We start from the raw sequence: 24,426 nt of genomic DNA, 5'->3' as shown, positions 1-24,426 counted from the left end.
CAGCTTCATGGCTCATGGAGTCCTTTCACAAAGTTTTACAGCTTCCTCTGGAGTAAATAGATATTGACTGTCAGTCTGATGTCTGACTGTAAGCTGTCAGACATCAGACTGACAGCTTACAGTCACAAAAGATGAACGATGGCCAGAGGTGCTTGTTCTTTGTCTTTGGCCACAGATTTGCTGGTACTCTTAGCTAGGTTTATGCACTTGAACTTAACCTAGTTCCATTTTTGTACTCCCCTGACTGCAATCTACTGACATCCAGTGATGAGATTTAACACACTGTAACTTTAAAGTTGCAACTTAATTTTAACAAATGAAAAATATGAAGGAGCTAACTGTGGTAAGCTAACAGTGGATATTTAACCAGCACAACACCAGTGGTTCATTAAATAGTCAGTCAAATATTAGCAGACAAATCATACAAATGGCATTTAACACATGTTGTTTATTATCCATAACTGGAATTTTTTGCATTATCTCCTGCAGGAAGTCAATAACGTATCTGTTAATGATGTAACCTAGTCTCCATTCATTTCTAAATGGCAACAAATGTTTATTAAAACACAAAAACAATTCACATGCTTGAACTGGCACTTAAACGTTTGTTTTTTCATTAAAGAAACAAACAAAAAAAAACAAAACACACACACACATGGAGAGCAGAATGGACAAATGAATGTCCCTCTGAGTCTGAGTTTCTAAACCAGTCAGTTAAACATACATTTGCATTTACAAAAAACCCAAAACATGTTGCTGCCTTTCTTCAAGCTGGAAGCTTTTCTTGTAAGATTACAAGACCTTTCAGATCTCAAACTTTTTGTATGTGTTTTGAATGTCACTGTCTCAGGTTCCAAACTTAAACTGACTAAAGTTTTTTGGTACAGCTTTGCATTTATCGTAATCCTGCATTAATTCAGTCATGTTGGTTATAGCTGTTGAAGCAACACTTGATATTGTTGTACTGCATTCTGTTATATACACATTCTGATATGCCTAAAACTGTGGTTATTGAACGCCTGAAAATCTGGGTTGCATAAATCTACTTCAGGCTGTTATCTCAGTATATATAGCAGGCAACCTAGTTGTCAGCAGTCAGTACAATTTGTGTATCTTCATATTCTATAAAAATTTATTTTTTTACTAATTTTAAAAGAAAAAAGGCTCAGGCTTCTGGACCTTAAAATCGCATTTCATGCACAGTGATGACAGTTCAAATTCTTAAAGATAATTGCAAAATTCTTGTCACCATTTAGGAAGCTTCTCTGCTTCAAACTGAGATTTCACAGCAAGAGCACGATCTGAATTACAGCCACATGCACCACGACACCACTGAGGTGAAACGGTTTAAGGTCAGATTCAGGCAGACAGTTCACTAGTAATCTTCAACTGGCACTATACTGTAGAAAACATATTGCTCCTTTCAGAGAGGAAACATGTGAATTTTACACTGTACATAAGTAGCTCCCTTATTTTTGACCCTCTAATATGCCCTGGTCTCAGAATATTGGTCATTTTTGGAAATTAACCTTCTGCATCTTTGTTTGAAAGTCAGCGCACAGTTAGTACCTATAACTAACAAGGCCTTCCCATAATAAATTGGGTTCCCATGTGATTTAAGAGGTCTGATTATGTCCACAAAAGTAGCATTTCTTTTTCTGTCAGAGTTGACTCAAGAGCAGTGAAATATTGTTAAATTAATATTTGGTGGTACTCTTATTTCTAAGGAGCATAAACACTATATTATAGTTATTTTAGTTGACACTAAATCTTAGGTCAGATTGTCTTATTATTTACATACAAAGTGCCAAATTCAGACTTACTAAGCTACTGTTAGGGTGCTTTGTGTTAAGAGCTGAAAAGTGTACTGTATGTAGACAAATTGGATTCATCCAGCTAAGATACTGACAATGTATTGTCAATGGTTTCTTGAACTTGTGCTCTTACACTGTATCATAAGGCCCCAATATAGATTATTTGTACACTGGATTAGGGATATACTGGCTATGGCTGCAGTGATGGTAGAATACGATTCCTGTGTATGAAACAGAAAACTATAGCTATAAAGAGTACTTTATAAGCCACTTAGTTATAGTTGATTAGACATGATTGCTGATCCCCTTTCAACATGAGAAACTGCATTTTTCAATATTTAACAAAAAAAATAAACATGTAAAAAATCTTTTTAAATTCATTTTCTATTTACAAAAGACACAAGTCAGTGTGGAATATACACCAGGTTTTGGGAAAAAGGCTTGAAACTGAGCTTTTGTAAAAAAAAAAAAAAATCCCATGCCTCTATTCCGAGATGTGGTCCAATATTAGGCTTTTCATGTGTTTCTGAAAATATCCATCATTCATACTTAGTCTGTTTTTTTTTTTGTTTTTTTTTTAAAGAGGTCTCATCCGGGGGGAAGTTCCAATGAAATCAAACCGATAAAGCTCATTTGTGCACCTGTTAACTCCAGAGAAAAGTCTCCAGAAAAGTGCTTTTTACCATTTGGGATGAGTGAAGCTGATGTTGTACTGCTTTCCCCAGCGTGCAAACACCTGTTTCTCTGTAATAAAGCGATGGTGGTTTCCTCTTCGGCTGCTCTCGTGCTGGATGTATGTTACACATTCATCACCGCCCCTGGGCTTGTAGTAGTGGTATGGCATCTTCTTGGATCCAGATTTTCTTCTGGAAAAACAGATTGATTTCTTTATTGGTTAACTGGTTTAAATTCCCTGTAATGGGTTGAAGTCAAATGTTATACTTACCCACAGTGATTGGGTGGAACCATCCCATATACTTTGATATTATCACATATTTCAATGGCTATGACCATTGTGAACCAACCTGTGCTCAACCACGAGTGAGATTTTTGTCTGAGAAGAAAAAATAAACATATAGGAAAACAGCGTTTGGTTACATTTATCAAAACATTTTATAACCACCCTTAACACTCACCGGTCACGTCCTGTCTCTCTTTGGAACAGGCTGTCAAATCTGCGCATTTTGCTCGGTGTGACAGTGAAACAAGAGAAGTCTCTGTAGGTCATGCTGACTCTCTGGATCAATCTGTACAGGGTTCCTTTGGCATCTTTCCCAATCTTGTTTGGGGGTCCCCAGAAAATGATCACTGGGTGGCTGTCTGTATGTCGTAGGAATTCATTAGGTCTCCGGACCACCCTGAACACACTGGAGTGGGCTACGACCCTCAGAGTGGTCCGGTTCCCGACGTCAGATTCATACCCCATCGTAGGGGCGTCGTTCATGCGGATCACACATTCGGTGCGGTCAATCTCGTCTCCCGCTCGACTACCCAAGACGTGGCTGGAGCTCGTCACCAGTGCACACTCATGACAGTGCATGGTCATACTCTGAAAAGAAGCACAAGATGGAGCTTTTTAAGATAACATATTAAAACAATAGCTGTCAGCAACAGTGGTGTGGTGTCTACATTTTACCAGTTTAAGTGCTGATTTAATTTTTAAAAAAACCTAAAAACACTAAAACTAAATGCTAAATCCAGTTGACAATGCTCATAACAATGATAATAAGTTAATATAGACGTTTTCAGCAACACGGGTCATGCAAATGTGTGTGGGTTTAGCCACACATAGTCTATGATAACGTCCATGTATCTGCCCAGTCTTAACAACTACAGCCCAGTGGCAACTATGTGTTAGGCAGGGTTATCACTATATCAGATTCTCGCTACCTGATTAAAATAATAAACTTTATTGACATGCAGTATAAGAAAAAAAAACAATAAGGGTTTCTTTCAGGGAGTTTCGGGGTGTTTTTAGCTCTGATCACATTATAACGGTTGGCAGTGGGACAATTTGGAGGCAGTGCACCCTATCCCAAGTCTCTAACTTCAGATTGGGTTGACATCCCAGTCAATGCTGTTTTTTCCTGAAGAGGAAAAAAGCAACATTTTTTCTTTACTATTGGCTGGTTCAGGAAGCCACCCCTATGCACAGATAAAAGTCAACTTGGATATAGCGTTCACAGGACAGCCTGAGCTGGGCCCAGTTTAATGACATCCTGTTACAGCTTCTTCCAAAATACATATTAGTAAATTACTTCAGCAGCATTTGATGCACTCCATTTTGTCTCCATACCTTCACAGGTATTTAGAATAAAACACAAGATTATACATCCAAATGAGTGTCGCAGTCAGTCTCTAAAACTAAATTAATTTCACTCGCATTACCAATCGGGAAACTGACTCTATATTGATTTCTGGTTCAAAGTTCACTTATAGTTCCAGCTTTAACTTTGAGTGTTTGTGCACAACCTACTTTGTTCCCATAAACTGGCACATAGCCGTCTTTTCCTGTCCATTTCCTCAGGTCTGTGGTCTTGGTGGCATGGTTGGTAGCCACATGGAAAGAAGCGTAGACAGCATCGATGCTGCTGTTATTGTTGGAGCTGTACAGGATGAAGAGCGTCATCAGGATGAGGATGGCAGCAAAGATCACCATCTTGTGGCTCTGTTGTCCCTGCAGAGTAAAACACAATGGTGCAATATACAGAAAAACATTTACTAACATGGAAACTAGAGGCACTACTTTTACTTTTTATTGGATTAAGAAAGGACCATGAAAACCACAGTGTGTGAGAATGCAGCAGCAAAATTAAATGTTTAAAAAAAAAAGTGAAACTGCACACAACCACGTTATTTTAGATTTTAATACACAAAAAGGCAAGCTCTAACTGGCCCTGATTCTTGCTATGAGTGACTTAGTGTAGGCCTAAATCATACACAGTGTAACAAAAAGATGTTTTAGTGGCCCCATCTGGCATACATGCAGAGTGAGACAAAAGCTGACATAAAGTTGTTTCCTGTGTACAAACAAACTGTTAATGGAGAGGCAGCAGCTAATGAGGCTAACCCTCAAAACGCACATGCTCACTGTCTGAGCCACTCACCACCGGCTGACCACTGAGTGTCTGCATGATGCAGCTGACTGACAGCATGAAAATAGCGGCCTGTGACATGCCAAAAAAGTGGTTGTTTCCCAAAAAATGGCCGCCAATATTAAAACTGGCGGAAATCACTTGCTGAACTATAATATGTCAAACATCTTGAGGCATGCCTCTCAACTCTTTAGGCAATACCAAAGCAGGTCATCTCTTTCCTTCATGTATAACCCTTTCGTAAATCCTGTTGACTACATCCTTTTTACTAATATAAACAAAGATATTAGATAAGAAAAACACATACAGCCACAAGTGACTGCTTTTTAGCACCAGCTGCTGCATCATCATAAAGCTGCTGGCTGACAGGCTGATCGACCAGCTGATCATTGCAGCATTATCGTATGTCACATCTCCCAGAGTGACATACCACTGACCACTTATGACTTTTTTTTTCTCTTTCTATCCAGGTATGCTTTTACTACACTGTCAATGTGATTGGGATCATTGTCATGTTAATAAAAATGAAGCCACAGTCAATCAAATGCTTTCCAAATAGTACTGCTTCGTCGAACACACTCTGATCGTAGTTTTCTGTATTAATAATCAGTTTTTATCAATTTTGTTAAAATCCCAAACACCACTGGCTGAAAAACAGCCCCAAACTATGACAGAACCACCACTGTGTTTTACAGATGGCTGTAGAAAAGGGGTGGGCAACTCCAGGCCTCAAGGGCCCTGCAGGTTTTAGATACCACCCTGTGTCAACACACCTGAATCAAATGATTAGATCATTACCAGGCCTCTGGACAACCTCAAGACATGTTGAGGAGGTAATTTAGCCATTTAAATCAGCTGTGTTGGACACATCTAAAACCTGCAGGACACTGGCCCTTGAGGCCTGGAAGTTTCCCACCCCTGCTGCCGCTCATGGTTTCCCGTCAACTGAAGCTCCATATGCATCTCTCAGGTCTTTGTGCCAAAAAGTGCCAGGGACAGAAAGGCTCTTGATGACCAGCAACCTTCTAGCCATCAGTCGAAAGTCACAAGAAGTGCCTGCACTTTTTAACAGTACTAACAAGGATACTAAGGGCAAGAGGTATGGTGCCACCACACCCTCTAAAGGTCTTACCTTTCCACCCAGCCTGAGCCCCATGCTTCCTGATCAGTTCCAGCACACGGACTGTAATTGTCTGTCATCATACCTAAACAGGAAAAGGTAGACTAAAACAGACATGCACACAAATTCATCCCACTTCATTTAAACGGCGCCACTCGTAGTGATATTATCTAGTTAGCTGTAATTAGTCTAATAGCATGTTTAGACACGTAAGTATTTACAGGCTATGTGCTGGTGTACCTAGCAGCCGTCATACAGCTGCTAGGTACACCTGACAAATGTTAAAGCCAAATATTACACATTTTGATACAAAAACACCATCTTAAATGCGCAACCGGCCGCTTTCCGCGGGGTTACGCTTTTCTTTACTGGTTATTCTTAAGAGCAGCGACCGGCTAACGGTGCTAGCATATCAATGAATTTGACGGGTGATAGTGGGTTAACGGGGGCCCGTAATGGTCCGGGTTTTTTACCTTTTCATGGTCTGTTTAGCCTCCGTTAACGCTCTCCCTCGTTTCTCTCGTCCCCCATCTTCCTGCACCACTTTCTGACGTCATTGCCCCCCGTCCTCTCTGTGTGCCTGCAGAGCAGTGAGCACAGCTGCGGACTCCGGAGCTCATAAACAACCGTTGCTACGGTAGTTTCCAGGATGTAGCCTGACATCGTCACAGATTTGTCCTTTGTAATCAGGTTTTATTTTATGTCTGTTTCTGTTATTGTTTTCAGTTCATTTTAGTTTCACCAAGTTTTAGTCTTTTAAATGCTGTTCCATATTACATAAATTAAGTAACAGATAATATGCATTGCACAAAGTCTACACAAAGCTTTGTGAAGACAGTTGATTAACAGGAAAGTAGAGAACACAACCCAGGTTGCCAGTATTATCTAAAACTAATGTGTTAAACATTTTGAAACTGAAATCAGGTAAGGAAGCATCTAAACTGAGGCACAACAGCACAGAGCTTTAAATAAAGGCAAACAACAATCTCACATCAACTGAGGGAGTTCTTCAGCCTTAAAAAACAGACAATAGTACAGAGATGAGTAACTGCTGACAGCCTCTAGGTGAGTGAGGCCACCTAGACACAGGAGGAATCCCACCTCTGAAACAGACAATCTGAGTCCATCCACTCCCACACTGATTCAGATCAGATTTGTCACTGAAACCTACCTGATGAAGCTTTGCTGCATGTGTTTATTCAGACCTGGGATGTCTGCATAATTGTGAGTCATCTGCCTTTGCAGTGTAATGAGATGTATTGTAATATCTGTCCCAAATTTTCCAAATCTTACCTCTAACAAAAGGCCTTATAATAATAATAATTAACAAATTAAACTAATGAAAGCCAAACTAAAAGTAAATTCTTTATAAATAAAAACTGAACTGAAATAACTACTTCTACTCTGGGAACTAATGAAGTAAAATGAATTGAAAACACAAATCCAAGACAAAATAACAATAACATAAAATAAACTATAAATTGAGATTCATGGGTAAGTGATCTATGTGGAGTGTCAAATTTGTTTAGCGTTTCTTTTTGGGGTTTTATTTATTTTTTTATATGAATCTTCATAACTTTTTCAATTCTGGGGGGAGCATAATGGCATGAAGTGACACAAATTTAGACACGAAATTAGTTGATTTCCAGCCAGACACAACTGCCCTCTGAAAGAAATACTAAATGGCCTTTGCCTTCTGCTAACTATAGTCTTGTGCTGATTATTAAGCTAATTTTGAATCTGTGACAAAGTTCGGCACAAGTGAAGAGTCTCACTTTCCTCACTTTTCATTTCTTTAGTTTAGTTTCAGTTTAACACAGAAGGCTCCTCTTTGAAACATTTTCTGTTCCCCACAATCCCTATGCTATGTTATACTGGAAACTTAAACAACAACAGTATATACTTAGGACATGCAGTCTATGAATAACACATTTGGATTTATGCACTTTATCATCCCTTTAAAAGTAATGTTTTATTTAATCCTGTATTAACAAAATGGAGGTATTTTATATAATTTTAAAATAACAAAAGCTAACAGAAGTGAGCCAATCATCTTTCACATCCGCACACTGACTATCTAATCGGATATTGGTGAAAGCACCGAGGGTAGACAAAGAATGTCCAAAGCACTGAACTGAATTCAGATGCACATATTCAAGTAAACAAGACTCTGAAATCCAAACTCCCACATACAAACAGAAAGTGTTCTTTAGCAGGTTTATTCATGATAACACTTATCTCACAGTGATGAGTGTTTACATTCAAGTTTGTGCCTTCAAAGGTTGATTTTTTTCCTTTTACCATATACATGGACTTTGGCTGCTAAAACACAAGTAAATTTAAACACTTCATGTCTGAAGTACACATCATAGTAAAACGCTTCCTCACTAGTGCAAATACTGATGCAGTCTCTGTAATAAGCCACCAAATAAGCATTATGCAATTGAAAAGGCAGTGCTATGTTTTTAATAGTAACAGGCAGCAAAATATAAATGGTAAAAAACTTGTTCATTCAAATGTAACATTTTGTCACACACCCTAAAGGGTTTTTTCAGTTTCCGTGAGTGTGAGCGAGTATGTGGCCACCAAAGCAGATGTGAAAACAGCAAACTGCAGAATCACGAGTTCAACGGCACCACAGAAAGACCTGAACACGTTAATGCACATTCAATGAAATGTTGCCACTTCAAGCATTTTAACACTGTAACTCGCCCATATTGTTACAGTTACTGTGTTAGCAACAAATGTAAGCATAAAGCTTTCAGTAGAGAGCTTACAGCATAACAGCAAGAGGTTTTTACAGAAATAAACACCAACTTCAAGTTGCTCAAATATGCTTATTTGTTGAAAAAGTTCAAATGAAATGCAACACAAAGGCTTGTCTGAAAACAGCTTTCCTTTTAAAATGTCCCGAGGCCATAAATACAGTATTACCTCAACTGTGCTTTAATGCTGAATCGGCATTGTCATCTTTTGATCACGATCATGGACCAAGAGCGTGTAAAACAATAATAGAAGAGCTGAAGGGATTAGTCATTATTTGTTCTAATCAGCTGGATTTTCTGGTGGTTGACTTTCTTATAATAAGTTATCTTTCATACAAAAATGCCACTATCTTATGCGTGTTTAGATTTCTGTGATGGTAAAGTAAGTGCCAGTTATTTTCTGACAATTTGTTATCGATTCAAAAGCACCATTAACCTAATTGTGACCCTACATAACTATAGGCTGTATATAAAAGATGGCCATGATGGCATAGTCATCATGACACCCATTGGTTAGTGAGGTTCTGAATGAGAAATTGAGGGACAGCGTCCACCACAAAGTAAAGCTTAATCTAATTACTGTCTGTTTTGACTCTGAGGAATATAATTTATAAAATCAACATGTTATATTCAGTAAAACCTGAAACTGAGACCACAAACTCATAACAAGGGTTGAAGGGCTGTTTTCGTGTAGACTTCTATTAAACCAGATGAAACCAGATGGGTCGCCCCCTGCTGGCCATTTGAAATGAAGCACCTTTAAAGAACATTAGCTTTTTTTTAGCTAGGTATATCTTTTATATACAGTCTGTGTATATAATTATAATGCACTTTCTGTCTCAAATGAAATGTATATAATTGCAGCTTTATATTACACAGGCCAGATTGAAGCATGAAGTAAAAAAACTGTGCAGAAAAGAGCAAAAGTCAAGGCACAGTTATAAAGAATCTAAAAGCAGCTTTGGTATTGACTGGTTTTAATTTATGGTGTTGTGTTTTAATATGTTTTTTCTTGTAGTCCTACTGATCTCTGCAATACCGAGGGGCCATTATCATTTGTTACCAGTAAAGCTTAATCTCATCCTTCAGAGGCTCCAGGAGGGGTGTTTAAACTCTATCCTGTGGCGTGCTGCCCATTTGGCATAGATGGCTTTCTCAGTGATGAAGCGATGGCCTCCACGTTGGGTGTGCTCATGGACCTTGTACATCTTGCACTCATTGATTCTGTTTTGTTCATAATAATGGTAGGGAACAACACTGTGATTGGCTCGGCTGTTGACAGGAGGGAAACAGTAGGTCACTAAAGATAGTAATAAGCCACTGTATGTACATAGAATATATACACACACATAGAAAAAAAAAGATGGAGCTTGATTATGGATCATAATCTCACCTGCAGTAGCCGTCATCAATCATTCCATAAACATGGATGCTGTCGCACATTTCTATGGCCAGAATCATTGTGAAGAATCCAGTGCTGAGAAACGCCCCAGTTTTCATTCTGAGTGAGAAACACAGAATATTTGTTCTTCCAAAAAAAGTTTTGCAAATTCTTACAAATTCAAAAATAAATCCTACAACTGGCACCAGTCATAATCTACACATTAGATCATAACTGTTTATACACTGTACAGAAGAGGGAAGTAATTATTTAATTTCCTGTTGAATTTGTAGGTTTGCTCATTTTCCAAACGAAAGAGAACAGCCTCTATTTTTTATGGTAGTTTAATTTGATTGGAAAGAGACAGAATATCAACCACAAATCCAGAAAGAAAAACACATAACATTAAAGTTAGAAATTGATTTGCATGTTATGGAGTAAACTGTATTTGATCACTAAGCAAAACATGAATTAGTACTTGGTGGAGAAACCCTTGTTGGCAAACACAGCGGTAAGATGTTTCGTGTAGTTGGTCACCATGTTTGCACAAATCCCAGACTGGATTACTTATTTTTATTTCCTCCACTGTATTTCTTTTTAGAGACCCTCATTTCCTCAAGAGGTTTTGCCATTAGCCAGGCTGTCATTGTGTAAAGAACGTCCTCAGTAAATGACTGAACTGATTAAACAATGGGAACACTGAGTAGCTTCACCCCTTTGTGGTAAAAAAATGGTATTACATAGAGCCCAGCCCAAGCTCAGCTTCAATTGATATCTCTTTGACGCTCACATTTTTGGATTTCAGGTTATAGCAGTTATTTCCTCACATTCTAACTGTAATTCATTTAAGAAAAACTTAAACTTTGAACACAAGAATTCACAATAACTTCCTTTAAAGTAAGGTATCAAGATTTAACTGAGTTGATTTAAGGCTGAAATGGGTAAATTATATTTTCACCTTTAATATTTTGAATTAGAGAACAAAGTTATACAGTGTGTAAATGGCTACACTTTCTATTTGTACAACTTATGAGTTAAACTCCTACCGTACCTGTTTTTTCCCGTTTCGTTCTGAAACACCCCGTCACAGTACTCAATCTTGTCTTTCGTCACAGCATACATTCGGACATTTGGATATTTTTTTGCCATTTTCAGGAGGGCATTGAAGATGTGTCCTTTGCCATCTTGCCTCATGTTCCTTTCAGGACCCCAAAACACGTATGTGGTCTCTGCTGACTGCTGGAAATAATACTGCTCATTTTTTACCAGCAGGGGAACGCTGGTGTGAGACACAACACGAACGGTGGTGCGCCTCCCAACGTCTTTCTCAAACCCCTTAGTGGGCGCGTTATTCATCCGGATCACACACCCGATTTTGTCTATCACCTCTCCGGCGCCAACTCCGAGCATCTGACCTGAGCTGGAGACCAAGGCACACTGACTACAGTTGATGTCCAGTATCTGTGGAGAGAAAAGGGGAAAGATGAGAAATTTTTAGGTTGTGCACATAAATCAGTAACTGGATGGTTATAGCTCAGCTGTTATTCCATCGTAATTACAGAATGTGCTTTCATAAGGTTTTGTGTTGGGCTAATTAAAATAGATGAAATCAGAATTTTAGGTCAAGCATGTCTTGCTGGGAACAATCGTACAAACTAGACAGAGGTTTTGATTATATTCTTTACTGGGTTCAGCTGTAGACTCTGAATGTGCAACTCAGGACTTTCACAGACTTTTTCCAAAGCCACTCCTGTGTTCTTTTGTGGTACGCTCTAGCTTTTTGTCTTGTTGAAATGCAAATGTGTTCACAGTCTGACACAAATACAGATCTGTAGTAATGGTTTTCACCCTAACACACACACGCAAATACAATCAACAGAGACTGACAGTTGCATGCCTTTGTTATTTAGGTTAAGGAATGCACTGTATAATTAATATGAGTGGCTATCAGTTTTCACGGTCACCGTGAACTAACGGAACCAGACCTCTGTAAGCTTTTTTTTTGTGTAACCCTACCCTCCTTGTGTCTCACCTGGTCCATTCTGCCGGGCTTGATCCTCTTGTAGCCCTCGAGTCCCTTCCTGGCCGCAGCAGGTGATGGGCCGTCCCGTATCATCACATGTCCAACCCAAAACAACAGAGGGAGGCTCAGGGTGAGCAGGCAAAGCCAGCGAAGCATCTGCACAGGTAGATAAGATGTAGGAAATGATAGGGTAGTGCAGCTCCGCACACATTATTAGCGATCGGATGGGTTAAATAAGCAAGTGACTCTTACCAGAACGTTCATATCAAGGCCTTCGGCAAACCCCTGCTTCCAATGGCCCGGACGACACTCATTTTTCACGCCGACTCGAGAGAGACATGCCCAGTCAGCCACCGTCGATTCATGATCACAAAGGTTCCATATCAAAAGATTTTTAATTGCCTTTCCAGATCTGTCAAATTCCAGTATCCGTTTCTTTGTGCGGTTACTTTCGTTTTCATCACGTAGCCAACCACATTATTCTAGTCTTATTTGCACCATGTTTACATCAACTACCATCCGAAATCTGCAAGCTGCCCGTTTCTTCCCCAGCTTTGTTGACACAGTACCCTACAAACAATTCCTAGGACCCGCCTCGTAAATTATAACGTAGCCCGTCTTTACAGAATACGGCTTCCGGGGCCACTATTTCGCAACAAACTATCGCCGGAACAAACTTGATTAAAAAAAACATTACTTACCAGAAATAACTGTAACTTTAATAACAATAACTACAATAACTATGAATTTAACTATATAAACAATGATGGTATACGTTTTTATTGTTAGTATTTAAATTCATATAATGACATTAGACATGCGGAGGGTAATCACTCCTTTATTCTGAAAGAAACATGCCAAAACCGGAAACAGTCTTCTCAATACTTTTGGTTACTTTAAAGTAGCCGTCCATGCGACGTTCCAGTACCCCTCGTAAATTTTCTTTCCCACAATAGAAGGAAAGTAATTTATAAACATTATTTCAGATGGTTAAACTACGCCGTCTCAATACTTTTTCTCGTTATACTATTCTGGTAGCCTGACTCCAATGTTATGGCCTTTAGCATATAATTAAGAATATAATTATTCAATAAACGTAACCCATTTATGTCCCTTTAGCATTGTTTTTAATTATCAAGTATATACACCACCTTGAACTTTCTAGCAGTATTTCCCTTCTGTTTGATCAGGATAGAGTGACGATATTTCAAGAACTAATATCTGATTGGATTAGAAAAGTTTTTGCCCCGCCTACTCTTTTATCTGATTCGTCAAGAAATAGGTAACTGTCTTCACACCTCACCCGACTGGCCCGTGTCCGCGTCGGTATTCTTGCGTTAACTACGTAGGGCCTTGGGAAAAAAAAGAATCCACCGTGCGACTTTCACTGACTGTGACACGGGGATGTCCTTCCTTGAAGCCTCGGATGATCACGGTATGTACCTACGCAGGGATTATGTTATTAGTTGTGCCTCTGGGGAAGCTGCACACAAAGCCGCCTTGAAGTGTGTGAGGTGTCAGCTCACAGACTTTGCTCTGAAGCCAGCTTGACCTGGTGATGCTATGATGCAGACTGACAGATAAGGCTAGCCGAATAAGCTAGTTGACGTTAGCATATGCTCATCTAAAAAGATAGTTTCATCTTTGCTAGTGCTAATATTTAGCTGTCCTTGACTTAAGCTTTAAAGAAAGACATAAACCCTGCTGCTGAATTTATGGGGAAAGCTCTAAAATAATTTGTGTCAGTTGAAATTACTGTCTTCTGCTTCCTGGACTGGCTAACAGCTAGCTTTCGCTTTAACATATTGTCAAAGTTCTTTCAACTAGCAGCCTTGTTTTCAATAACTTAAGTCTGCATGGAACATAGTTGTGCTTTATGTACACTAGTTTGCTTCAGAGACGTAGAAAGTCAACCAGTTTCTCATGTTGAAGCTACAACTACTATCTTTTGTGAGGCTTTGTCTCGTACAGTATGTTGAATGGCGTGCTTGTTGCCTATTTGCATACCAGACACTCCAGACTGGTTAAGTAGTAGCTGGCAGAGTGTCAGTCTGCTCTCCTTCCAGGTCAAACCATAAACCTGTACAAGTTAAGTCTGTGTCTGGAGAGTGGTACAGTGAAAATAGTTTCTACTGATAGCTGGTATTATAATGGCCGTGCAGTTAGAAGCACCTACACTTAGGTACAAACCTTCTGCCCTATCTGTTGTAGAACAACAAGACTGCAGTTAGCCACTGGATGAGAGAGTGGTTGATTACGGATGGTTCATCAGCAGGTCCTGAGCTGGCTGATCTCAGACCAGAGGGGAAACTTAATTTTTGCTGTGGCCTGAAGGCATTATAATTCCTGAGATGTCAATGAGACGAGGAGAAGGGATGTCCATCGCTCAGGCTTTGGCCATGACTGTAGCAGAGATACCCGTCTTTCTCTATTCCACATTTGGGCAGGTAAACCCCTTTATACAAATGCACACACAGAGTGTACACTATGTTTGGTCGTATCCTCACTGCTTCTTCTGCTGTCAGTCCATATTTTCCCAGCTGAGGCTTACACCGAGCCTGAAGAAGGTGCTGTTTGCCACAGCACTGGGCAGTGTAGCTCTAGCTCTCACTGCTCATCATTTAAAAAGGCGAGGAAGAAAGAGGAAGCAGGGAACACAAGAAAAGGATGGCCAGAAGACAGTGGGAATACCAGAGTCGCTCATGAAGACAGGACGGCCCTCATCATTAAAGAGAGGTGTGAAGACAGAATATTATGTTTCTTTTTTAGGGGAGGGGGACGTTGTTTAGTGTCTTTCAGCAGTGGTTGCTGTGAAACATTCATGAAACATTCAGTGAGGAAATGTTTTTCCTTTGGGACAGCCCCATTTACTGGTCGACAGATGATGAGTCCCAGCACTCGAAGCAATGATACGATGAGTGGAATTTCCTCCCTGGCTCCCAGTAAACACTCAAGTTCATCACACAGCCTGGCATCTGTAAGTTTCATACTTTTTTTTTGTCATGTTTGCTTTATCTTTGACTTATTTATTTATTTTTTTCACCATCTTTGGGTGTATATGTGTTTGGATGCTCATTTCTGGCTTAGATGCGAGTCCCAAGCTCTCCAAATCAGTCTGCCAATCCATCCACACCTTGGGAGGCAGAGCCTGTGGTGGAAGAGTCAGGGGCGGTAGAGGACGCTAATGCAGAGAATCTCTATTTAATGGGTTAGTATTCACTAAAACTCATGTTTTGTTTTTTTGTTTGTTGTTGTTTTTATTGTTTAATATAAAAACAGCGTAAAGCCACTTTTTTTTTTGGTCTTTTTACTATTTCATGCTGACATTAGAGCACAAGCTATCTATAATTACATTGCAACCAATATTAATCCATATCAATTTAATGCAAAAATGCCAGTTCCTGTAGCTCTGTGCCACTGGTACTTGTAGTGCAGTACCATTATTTTTCAACTCAAGAGTAATGTGCTTAAAACTGTTTTTGCACATGCACTGCAGCCTTTAATTTCTCTTTTAATTAACTGGGGAACTTTATGTGAGTAATAAAATCTTTCAATGAATTGGACCGACATACAACAGGTTTTAGTCTATGTAAAATCTGATTGAGCCCATGTGTGAATTGAACTGTTGTGTGCTACATTTAAGACGGGGCAAAACTGCAGACAACGTTGGGATTTGAATCTAATTTTTCGCTTCCTGTTAGGCATGGAGCTGTTTGATGAGGCTCTGCGAAAGTGGGAACAGGCACTGAATATTCGCCATCAACCCCACTCAACATCCAGCAACAACAGCCTGGCTCTGCAGGGAGCAACATGTGGAGACGTTATCACGGTAACTATTAAACTGTTATTACCAGTGTGTGGTGGGATTGCTAGTCATTAAATGATGTCAAGCAACATTTTGAAAGATACAATGTCTGAAATTCAAAGTCTGAACCTCAACATATTTTCCACTGAAGATCACTCAAATCACTCTGTGGGTCTAAGATGGGAGTGACTCCAAACCACCTGAAGCTATCGTTGGCTTCAGTTTATCAACTATCATAAGCTTTGTAGTTTCCCAAACCAGATATGCATTGGAGTCCACTTGCACAGTGGGACTGTGACTGAACTCTCACTATGAAAAGTAACTCAGTAAATCATCTCTGCTATAGCTGCAGGAGAGCTGTCATCTTTCAGCGAAGGCTGAGGTCAGAATATAAATGGCTACACTGGGGAACATTAAAGCTGAGATTTCCTGTTAATCTTATAAAGCATTTTTATCCATCAAAAGGCAGAAATAATCAAATACTTTACGTGATGTTGTTGCAACACATCAGTGCATTAAACAACTGCCTAATAATTATAGAAAAAAAGAACTGGTCATAAACTGTTGCAAGACTTTTTATTTATTAAAAAAAAATTAAATAAAATGATTAAATTTAACTATAAAATGTGATGCGGTTCCAGAAAAGCTGATCAATTTCGCTTAGTCTGCCTCCTGGATTAGAGCCCAGTGCCAGTTTAATTTAACTAAATAAACTAATTCTTGGGTTATTTATTATATAATATTAAAGTGTTATCTTTATTATTTTTATTTTACAGGGTGAAGCCCGAAATAAAGTGTTTGCTGAGAAGTTAGAGACACTACTGCACAGAGCGTATCACCTACAGGAGGATTTTGGGAGCAGTATCCCAGCAGACAATGTGCTGGCAGACTTTGGTAAGAATTTCTGTGTGACCCTATCAGACAATATAAATATTATTAATCAAAGATCATACATTTCGACTGTTGGCTCTTGGCCTCTGTCACTGCTTAGAGCTATACATGTGTGCTTCCGGTCTGGCTCTGGCAGTTAGCTTGTGTTGTTCCTTTGGCAGAAAGTGAAGGAACGCTAATCTTGCCTCAAGTGGAAAGTTTCCATAGACTGCTAGAGGACGATGCTACTACTGTCACTTCTGATGACTCCTTCTTTTCGGCTGCGGAGGTGAGCTTCTTTCCCCTGCCCTCTAAAGACCAACTGTCAGAAAACACAGTACACTCCAGACCCTTCAAAAAACCTCCCCCCCACTCGTGTATTCATCTGTGTACACACACACACACACACACACACACACACACAGGCTGTGCACTGAGGTATTTGTGTTTATGTGCAGCTGTTAGATCCCATGTCTCTAGGGGAGGTCTATCAGCCAGCAGCCCTTTATGAAGAAGCCCTGTCTCTGGTCCATGAAGACAAAGTGGCCTATAGGACCCTGAGGTAACTGTTATGTGAAGCATTTTTATTTGTATACTTAAAGATGCACTGACAAATACTTTTCTAAAAATAGTATATATTACTGTAGATAATGCCATATGAGTCACTGTCTGTTGTATCTGTGGTCCCTCATAGACTTTCAACTAAAACTACTGAGAAATGCAGTTTAATTGTCAAACATCAAAAAGCCTTTAGCAGTTAAACTGGTGGAGACCAAAACTGAGCAAAAAGTGAATTTTTTTTTAGACTCCAAATTAATGCTGGTGTTACTTTTTGGATGTGAAAATGCACATTTTAACAAAAGGTAATAGTGGTGCTAAAAAACAAAAACAAAACATCTTATACTCCAATACACAGCAGCCAAGAGAAGCATGAGCCTTTGTTGACTTAAATAAATTTTTCTGTGTTTACCAGGACTGAACTACTTGAATGTTATAGTGACCAAGACTTCCTTGCCAAGCTTCACTGTGTGAGACAAGCATTCCAGGTTGGTTTCAGCAAACCCACACTTCATACGTATATACATGTTTAAAACCAAATTACTACAGAAATTAAACCAGTGATGCTTTTCTTTTCCAGATCCTATTGTTAGATGAAACTCATCGTACGTTTTTCATGGAGACCGGAAAGCAAATGATTGTGGGTTTAATGATAAAGGCGAACAAGGTAAAATACTCCTCACTGGATCCTCAGTTATGAATGTCCTTTTGGACAGTTTTAAAGAGCTGTAATTATTTATTTTAATTGATCTCATTTGATCTTTTGCTTCATCTCAGAGCCCCAAAGCTTTTCTAGAAAGCTATGAAGACATGCTGCTGTACACTCAGAGAGAGGAAACGTGGCCCATCACTAAGATGGAGCTGGAGGGTCGAGGAGTGAGTAATCATGCTGTTATTCAAGTCATCACATCAATGTGATAGTGTATGTGTGTTTACAGTAAGCATGAATGTGACAAGTGAATACAATCAGTAGCTATTCATTGCAAACATCAGTTAACATTTGTATTTTTTTTTGTTTGTTTGTTGCTTTTTGGTTTTTTAGTGAAAATATTTAAAGGGACCGATTGCTTAATTTTTTTAGTTTCTCAGTGACAGATATAACCCACGCATGACCAACACACATGACAGTGTGCTCAGCTCTTTGAGCTCTTTGAGTCAGATGTACATAATTTTAATATGTTGCACATTGCTGCCACCAGCTGTTCATCAGTAGTATAGCTTCAAACTATCCACAGCACATCTTCACACATGCTTGGGTGTGTGTATATCTGAAACAGACCGACCAGGAGCCCACTCTTACAAACCTCCATGTCACCACAGTAGATAAGAAAAAAATACATAAGTTTTTTTTCTTGTACAACAGTTGCACAACACTATCTAGTCCTTTATGTGTTCCAAGTCAGGTATGCCTGATGCCACAGCAGTTCAAAACATTACTGCTGCTAAAAATAAATAAATAATGCTTTCACCATTCCTCATGGTCCACATTTCCTGAACATTGCAGGTGGTTTGTATGAACTTTTTCGACATAGTGTTGGACTTCATCCTGATGGATGCATTCGAAGACCTGGAGAGTCCTCCTGCCTCTGTGGTGGCTGTGCTCAGGAATCGCTGGCTCTCTGACAGCTTTAAAGAAACGGTTAATATGATGCACATGCATCAGCACAGATACTTACTCCATATTCCACCAACACGCTTATAACGGTTTCTCTAATAATAGTTTTTAATTTTCTGGCAGGCTTTGGCGACTGCTTGCTGGTCCGTCCTAAAAGCCAAAAGGCGTCTTCTTATGGTGAGTTTATACTAGTTTTAGAAATTAATACTTTTTAACGGCTTTATTTAAACCTAAAAAAATTTGTTTATTCTGATAGCTTGTTCTTCTGCTCTCTCCAGGTTCCTGATGGATTTATCTCCCACTTCTATGCCATATCTGAGCATGTAAGCCCAGTTTTAGCTTTTGGCTTTTTAGGACCCCGGCAGCACCTGAGTGAAGTGTGCACAATTTTTAAGGTGAGGCCATACAGAGTATATGGTTTAAAAATATTTCAGTGCAAGCAGACACTATCCTCTGTGCAGGAAAACCACTAGCTTAATGTACAACTCTACAATTCTTACAGCACATGACACTAAATGTATAATTTATACAATTGTATAGTGAGATGTACAGCAGAGGATGCAAGATGCTGCAAGATACTTTCTTTAATCGGGTTATAAAACTTTATAGAAGTGCAGTGTTGGAAGAAAAGAGTCAGAGTGAAACTCTTAAACCTACATTTCCTTTAATGCGACTCTAAAGGTTCTTTGCCTGCTGCTTTGTTAGAGCACATTTATATACACTTTGTGCCAAACCTAATTTCAATATTTTTTAGATTTAAGTAGCAGCTCCTGAGCCACAGACATCATTACATGCAAGAGCCTTTACAGTCAAAGTAGTAGTAGCTGCAGTAACAATGATGGGGGAACTTGCATTCATGTGGCTCAGAGCTAACCTACTAAGCCACATGAAGTTGTCTTCACGTGGCTTAACAACACACACATTATCATACCATCTTTTCATTTTGTTTTCTCTCCTTTCACCTGCAGCAACAAATCGTGCAGTACCTTAAGGATATGTTTGACCACGACAAGGTCCGCTTCACCTCTCCACAGTGTTTGGCCGAGGACATCCTGAACCTTTCTCACCGCCGAAGTGATATTTTACTTGGGTATCTGGGAATCGATAGCCTTCTTGAGATCAACGGTGCCCTGCCCAGTGACCAAGAGGGCTCTTCAGGGACCAACTAGGAGGAGTAGGGTAACAAAGAGCTTCACTGGGCCTTGTACCAGCCAACAGCAAAGAGGCAGACGAGTTGGGAACAGCAAGAAGTCACAGCTGAACAGTGTGTCGATATTAAGACTGGAAAGAATCATCCTCCTGTGATACACTGAGAACCAGCATTATTCATTTATTCATCCGTGTTTCATTAAACATGACGGCTTCAGTAGGACATACTTTCACTAGTTCTACAAAGTCATTGGTCCTTGTACTAAGGAGTGAGTGTAACGATCCCACCTCTTTTATGTTGCTGCTGTGTAGTCATCGAGAATACAGACTGCAGTCATGTAATGACAGACGTGCAAGGACTTGTCTTTGCCTTGTTGGGTGAGTTCTTGAAAACAGGCCTGACGGGAAGCATTACCAACCCATGAAAACTGTGCCCGCTACACTTTTACTCCACATGGATTGAGGGCTTTCAGAGAACTCTTCATCACCTCTGGAATTAAGGGGAATCATGGTGTGGGAAACAGCATTTTGTGTTTTATATTAAATTAAGTAAGATTAAATGTTTAAAATGATGAGATTTCCTGAGAGTTCTTGAGCACTTTGGCCAACTGATTATTAGTGCTGCTGGTTAATGCAAAATGGGGTGGGTTTATCTCCACACTTGTCCTTATCTCCACACTTGTCCTTAAATCCTCTTTAATGTCTTTATTTATTTTCTCCACTTTGGGTCAATCGAGCTTAAAATGTGGTGAAACCAAGAAAGTCTGTTGAATGCAAAAAGACTTTTGAAATAGTGTAGGGTTCTGGCATGTTACTCATGTTTGACTCCAGTGTTCACACTTGCAGTAAACATGAGTGTTTGAAGAAGCATGTGCTAAGGCATTATGAAGGTTTACTTTCTATAAATTATAATGCAAATATTCAGATTTAAATGGCAACAAAAAACAAAACAACACTCCAAACACAAATAAAAGAGTGTGAGATGTGAAATACCTGTCTGAAAACTATTACATAAAACACAACAGTTTAGAAGACGCTAAAGACAATAAACAATGTAAGACTTGAGTTCTCTTGATTTGTATTTGCTAATTCTAAAGTCTGAATTTGAGACATTCTCCCAGCTTAATTGCTTAAAAACATTTGGGTCTAAAAGTGTCCAGTCGCAAGTTGTACCAAATAAGCCTTTAACAAAGTGGATACTACTCTCTTGTCCTAGCAGGGAAAGTACGTGTTACTAATGGTACCAGTAGCGCTGTGTTGTTCACACGACATGAACAGTAGAGTCTTTCTGTGGCAGTTTCACTGGTTAACATTAAAAATGGCTTTAAAGTAGGTGAGCCAGTGTTGGGGCCCGAGCACTGTGCATGTTTGCTCATTCACTCACTATCACACCTTAACAGCACACCTACTGAATCATTTATGTTTTTGTTTACATCTGTACTTTTTCTGTACCTTCAGTGATAAAAGGGCGCTGTGGGTTTTGTTTTGTTTTTTTGTGTAAGAAGGTGGACACCTGTGGAGATCTTGCTTAGAAAAAATATATGTAAACAGTGACACAACCTCTAAATGAAACATTGCCATTTAGTATTCTTAGCAAGGATATTTCTGATGTTATAAAGATCTGTAATGAAGAACAGGGCATTGTACAGCTGGACTGTCATCCACATAAGTGCACTGATGATAACGTCTGAGTCTGCTTTGCTATCAAAAGTACTGTGAACTTGTTATTGAATGGCATTTATTCCGCAATTCTCGCATCGATTACACCACTACTGCACAGGCGCATTTCTGATACGCAGATATATACAAAGTAAATCGTCTTCATGAAATTGAATTTAAAAAAAGAAAAGATTATTTATTTACAGAGAAGCACAGTTTTCTGAGGGGAGGGAAAAAAATCTCTCTGAATACTTTGGGCTGTTTTAGTGTCAGTAGTTTATCTTTTGAGTCCATACAAGTGTATTTCTTGAGGCAGTGATAATCCAAATCAAAGTCTCTTAAATTAAGAGCTTTTATTTTATTTTATTTTGATTATTTGCAGGGTTATTTGGTGTTTCTGTCTAACATGAACCAAAACTGTAAATTGAGCTTTTACAGAAAATCATATGGTTCCTCATTGTGACAGATGAGCATTTTGCACTTTAGCAGAAAAATCCAAGAATGTCCAATAACCCTTTTTTAATAGCTGTTGATTTATTTGTTGCATCAAAAAACTGACATATTATTGATAATAAAGAACATAAATGTTGTACAGTAAAGAAATTATCTTTCCCAGATCACTATACATATGATCATTGTTAATCTGCTATCTAGGTTTTGTTTATGTGTCCATCTTGTTCAAATTCTCCCCTTTTAACTGTTCTAGTAATTTTTATACCATTATGTGTCATGCAGGTAAATGCTGTTATGGAAAAATGCTTCTGTTTAGTCTTGTGGCCATAGATTGGTCTGCTTTTTCTCAGAGAATACATCAGTGTATAATGCTACTTGTAGACCCAGGCTTAGCCTTTAGCTGTAAGTTTTAAAGATCCCAGATTACCAATATTTAGGAATTTCTAATTTAAAAAAATTATGCATGGAGTCTTCTTAACATATATTTGATGCAAGAATTTCAGGTGGCCAAACTGTAGAGAAAGATTGGTTTTGTTTTGAAAGTCACTGCTGTGTTTCAAGTGTCCTACTCATGCCTTTTGTCTTTTCTATTGTTAATCAACAGCAGAAACTCTGATCTGATTTTAATTTTCCATATTAAATGTTATTTTTTTGTTAAATGATATTGAGTTATTTATTTTACTTCACAAAAGTCAAACATTCTAATTGAGAGTTTTAAAAGAATATTGTTAGAATAGGTATATCAAAAAACACTGGCTTAATTTTATTTAAAGGTTTTTAAGGAAGTACATGATCATAGTAGATAATAAGAGGAAAAAAATCTAATGTGACTAAAATATTGGTCAGGGATTTTAAATTATTATTATTAGTAGTCGTCGTCGTAGTAGTAGTAGTAGCATCAAAAGAGGGCAAATATCATCAGTATTCTCAATTGTTCAGGTGATTATTGTCATCGCGTAACTGTCCCCTATAAAAGTCCTGAATTTAAAAAGTACAGTTCTTACATACTTTATCTTTATTTTGTCAAAGGATGATATATGCGTCCGTGGTGCTACCACCCTTTAAAAACCTTCAAGACTGATGTTTTTTTTTTTTTATCGGCCTCACGTGCAGCGATTATTAGCTAGCGTGCTAACACACTAGCACCTACCACAAAATTACAAATCTACTAACATTTAGCTCGATTATAGCACTGCTCAGGTGGATACAGGCATAGTTTAAAGTCAAAAATGTTTTTGTTTCATCATTTGCTGCTCCTTTTAAACTATTTAAAGTAATAAGAAAGAGATGGAGACACACAAGTGGTAAAAGCTCTGTAGTGATTCAATAGTAAGCCAGTAGAGGAGCACAAATCTTACAATAACTTTGTATAACAAGTCTGGATAACTTGTTACTTTTTATCCCAAAAGAAAGACATTTTAATTTTTGAAAAAAAGGACATAAATGGGAATCAAAAATTCCTTACACTGCATTTATGATCAGGTTTGTCTTACAGCCTGAAAGTTTGTATTCAAAGTTAATGCTGTTTCCAATATGAACTCATGCAACCAATTTAAAATAAAATTATAATATTCGAATCATCTAATTTTAAGAGATAAGCCATGATCTTGATATTAACCTCTGTGCAATATTTGTTTCCCTCCCCTGTATAAAATGAGAGTTAAGCCTGTGGATGGGTGAGGTACACCAAACGGAGTTTGTAAATACATTTGGCTAATACAACAGCCAGACAAAGGTTATATGATCACTAATTGTTAAAGCTCTTTTAGAGAAGTATTGATGTTTGTGTGTGAACTTTATAAGCAATTTAGTTTATTTCAATTATGTTAAACTGACTGGCAAATTGTGGTATAATATACAGGTGTTCTGATTATTTTAGATAATCTCTTTGATCTAAATAAGGTGTACAAAATACCTAAAAAAACCCCAAAAAACCCCCCAAAAAACCCAAACTGTATAGCTCCAAGTTATAGTATTTAACCATAGATATTATAAAGAATAAACACAAAGCAGGTTGTGCCAGAGTTTTATAGTTTTGGATTTACTAATTAGTTTATATTTTGTTTTGTATTTTTGTTTTTAATTCAGTTTAGTTTTTACTTTTCATTGCTTGACAATG

At 38.5% G+C, this 24,426-nt stretch overlaps 3 protein-coding genes across 5 annotated transcripts; 1 reads left to right on the top strand and 2 right to left on the bottom strand.

The window, feature by feature from the left end:
* Window positions 1-428: 428 nt before the first annotated feature.
* On the bottom strand, window positions 429-6,672 carry st6galnac6 (ST6 (alpha-N-acetyl-neuraminyl-2,3-beta-galactosyl-1,3)-N-acetylgalactosaminide alpha-2,6-sialyltransferase 6). Of its 2 annotated transcripts, none has more exons than XM_084935605.1 (6): window positions 6,503-6,672; window positions 6,042-6,133; window positions 4,291-4,491; window positions 2,951-3,363; window positions 2,761-2,868; window positions 429-2,680 (listed from the first exon to the last, which is right to left on the bottom strand). In XM_084935605.1, the coding sequence occupies exons 2-6, from the start codon at window positions 6,063-6,065 to the stop codon at window positions 2,494-2,496; spliced, it is 933 nt and encodes a 310-aa protein (XP_084791731.1). In that variant the 5' UTR covers window positions 6,066-6,133; window positions 6,503-6,672; the 3' UTR covers window positions 429-2,493. The 2 variants fall into 2 exon arrangements, with proteins under 2 accessions (XP_084791731.1, XP_084791730.1); XM_084935604.1 differs by having other exon boundaries at window positions 6,042-6,114.
* A 1,560-nt stretch (window positions 6,673-8,232) lies between these two features.
* Window positions 8,233-12,800, bottom strand: st6galnac4 (ST6 (alpha-N-acetyl-neuraminyl-2,3-beta-galactosyl-1,3)-N-acetylgalactosaminide alpha-2,6-sialyltransferase 4). The gene is made up of 5 exons (XM_084935603.1): window positions 12,451-12,800; window positions 12,208-12,354; window positions 11,227-11,636; window positions 10,188-10,295; window positions 8,233-10,066 (listed from the first exon to the last, which is right to left on the bottom strand). Exons 1-5 carry the CDS (start codon window positions 12,460-12,462, stop codon window positions 9,880-9,882), a joined length of 864 nt encoding a protein of 287 aa, XP_084791729.1. The 5' UTR covers window positions 12,463-12,800; the 3' UTR covers window positions 8,233-9,879.
* A 708-nt stretch (window positions 12,801-13,508) lies between these two features.
* On the top strand, window positions 13,509-22,969 carry miga2 (mitoguardin 2). Of its 2 annotated transcripts, none has more exons than XM_084935602.1 (16): window positions 13,509-13,633; window positions 14,474-14,645; window positions 14,724-14,934; window positions 15,060-15,175; window positions 15,286-15,406; window positions 15,900-16,027; window positions 16,780-16,897; window positions 17,056-17,162; window positions 17,332-17,435; window positions 17,847-17,919; window positions 18,012-18,098; window positions 18,209-18,307; window positions 18,936-19,070; window positions 19,170-19,223; window positions 19,325-19,441; window positions 20,015-22,969. In XM_084935602.1, exons 2-16 carry the CDS (start codon window positions 14,550-14,552, stop codon window positions 20,213-20,215), a joined length of 1,767 nt encoding a protein of 588 aa, XP_084791728.1. In that variant the 5' UTR covers window positions 13,509-13,633; window positions 14,474-14,549; the 3' UTR covers window positions 20,216-22,969. The 2 variants fall into 2 exon arrangements, with proteins under 2 accessions (XP_084791728.1, XP_084791727.1); XM_084935601.1 differs by having other exon boundaries at window positions 14,410-14,645.
* Window positions 22,970-24,426: the final 1,457 nt, after the last annotated feature.

This window comes from Perissodus microlepis, chromosome 7 (genome assembly GCF_051167445.1).
Source record: "Perissodus microlepis isolate ML-2025 ecotype Zambia chromosome 7, ASM5116744v1, whole genome shotgun sequence".
NCBI lineage: Eukaryota > Metazoa > Chordata > Actinopteri > Cichliformes > Cichlidae > Perissodus > Perissodus microlepis.
Note: the sequence above shows the minus strand (reverse complement) of the source record. Positions and strands in the feature narration are given on the sequence as shown.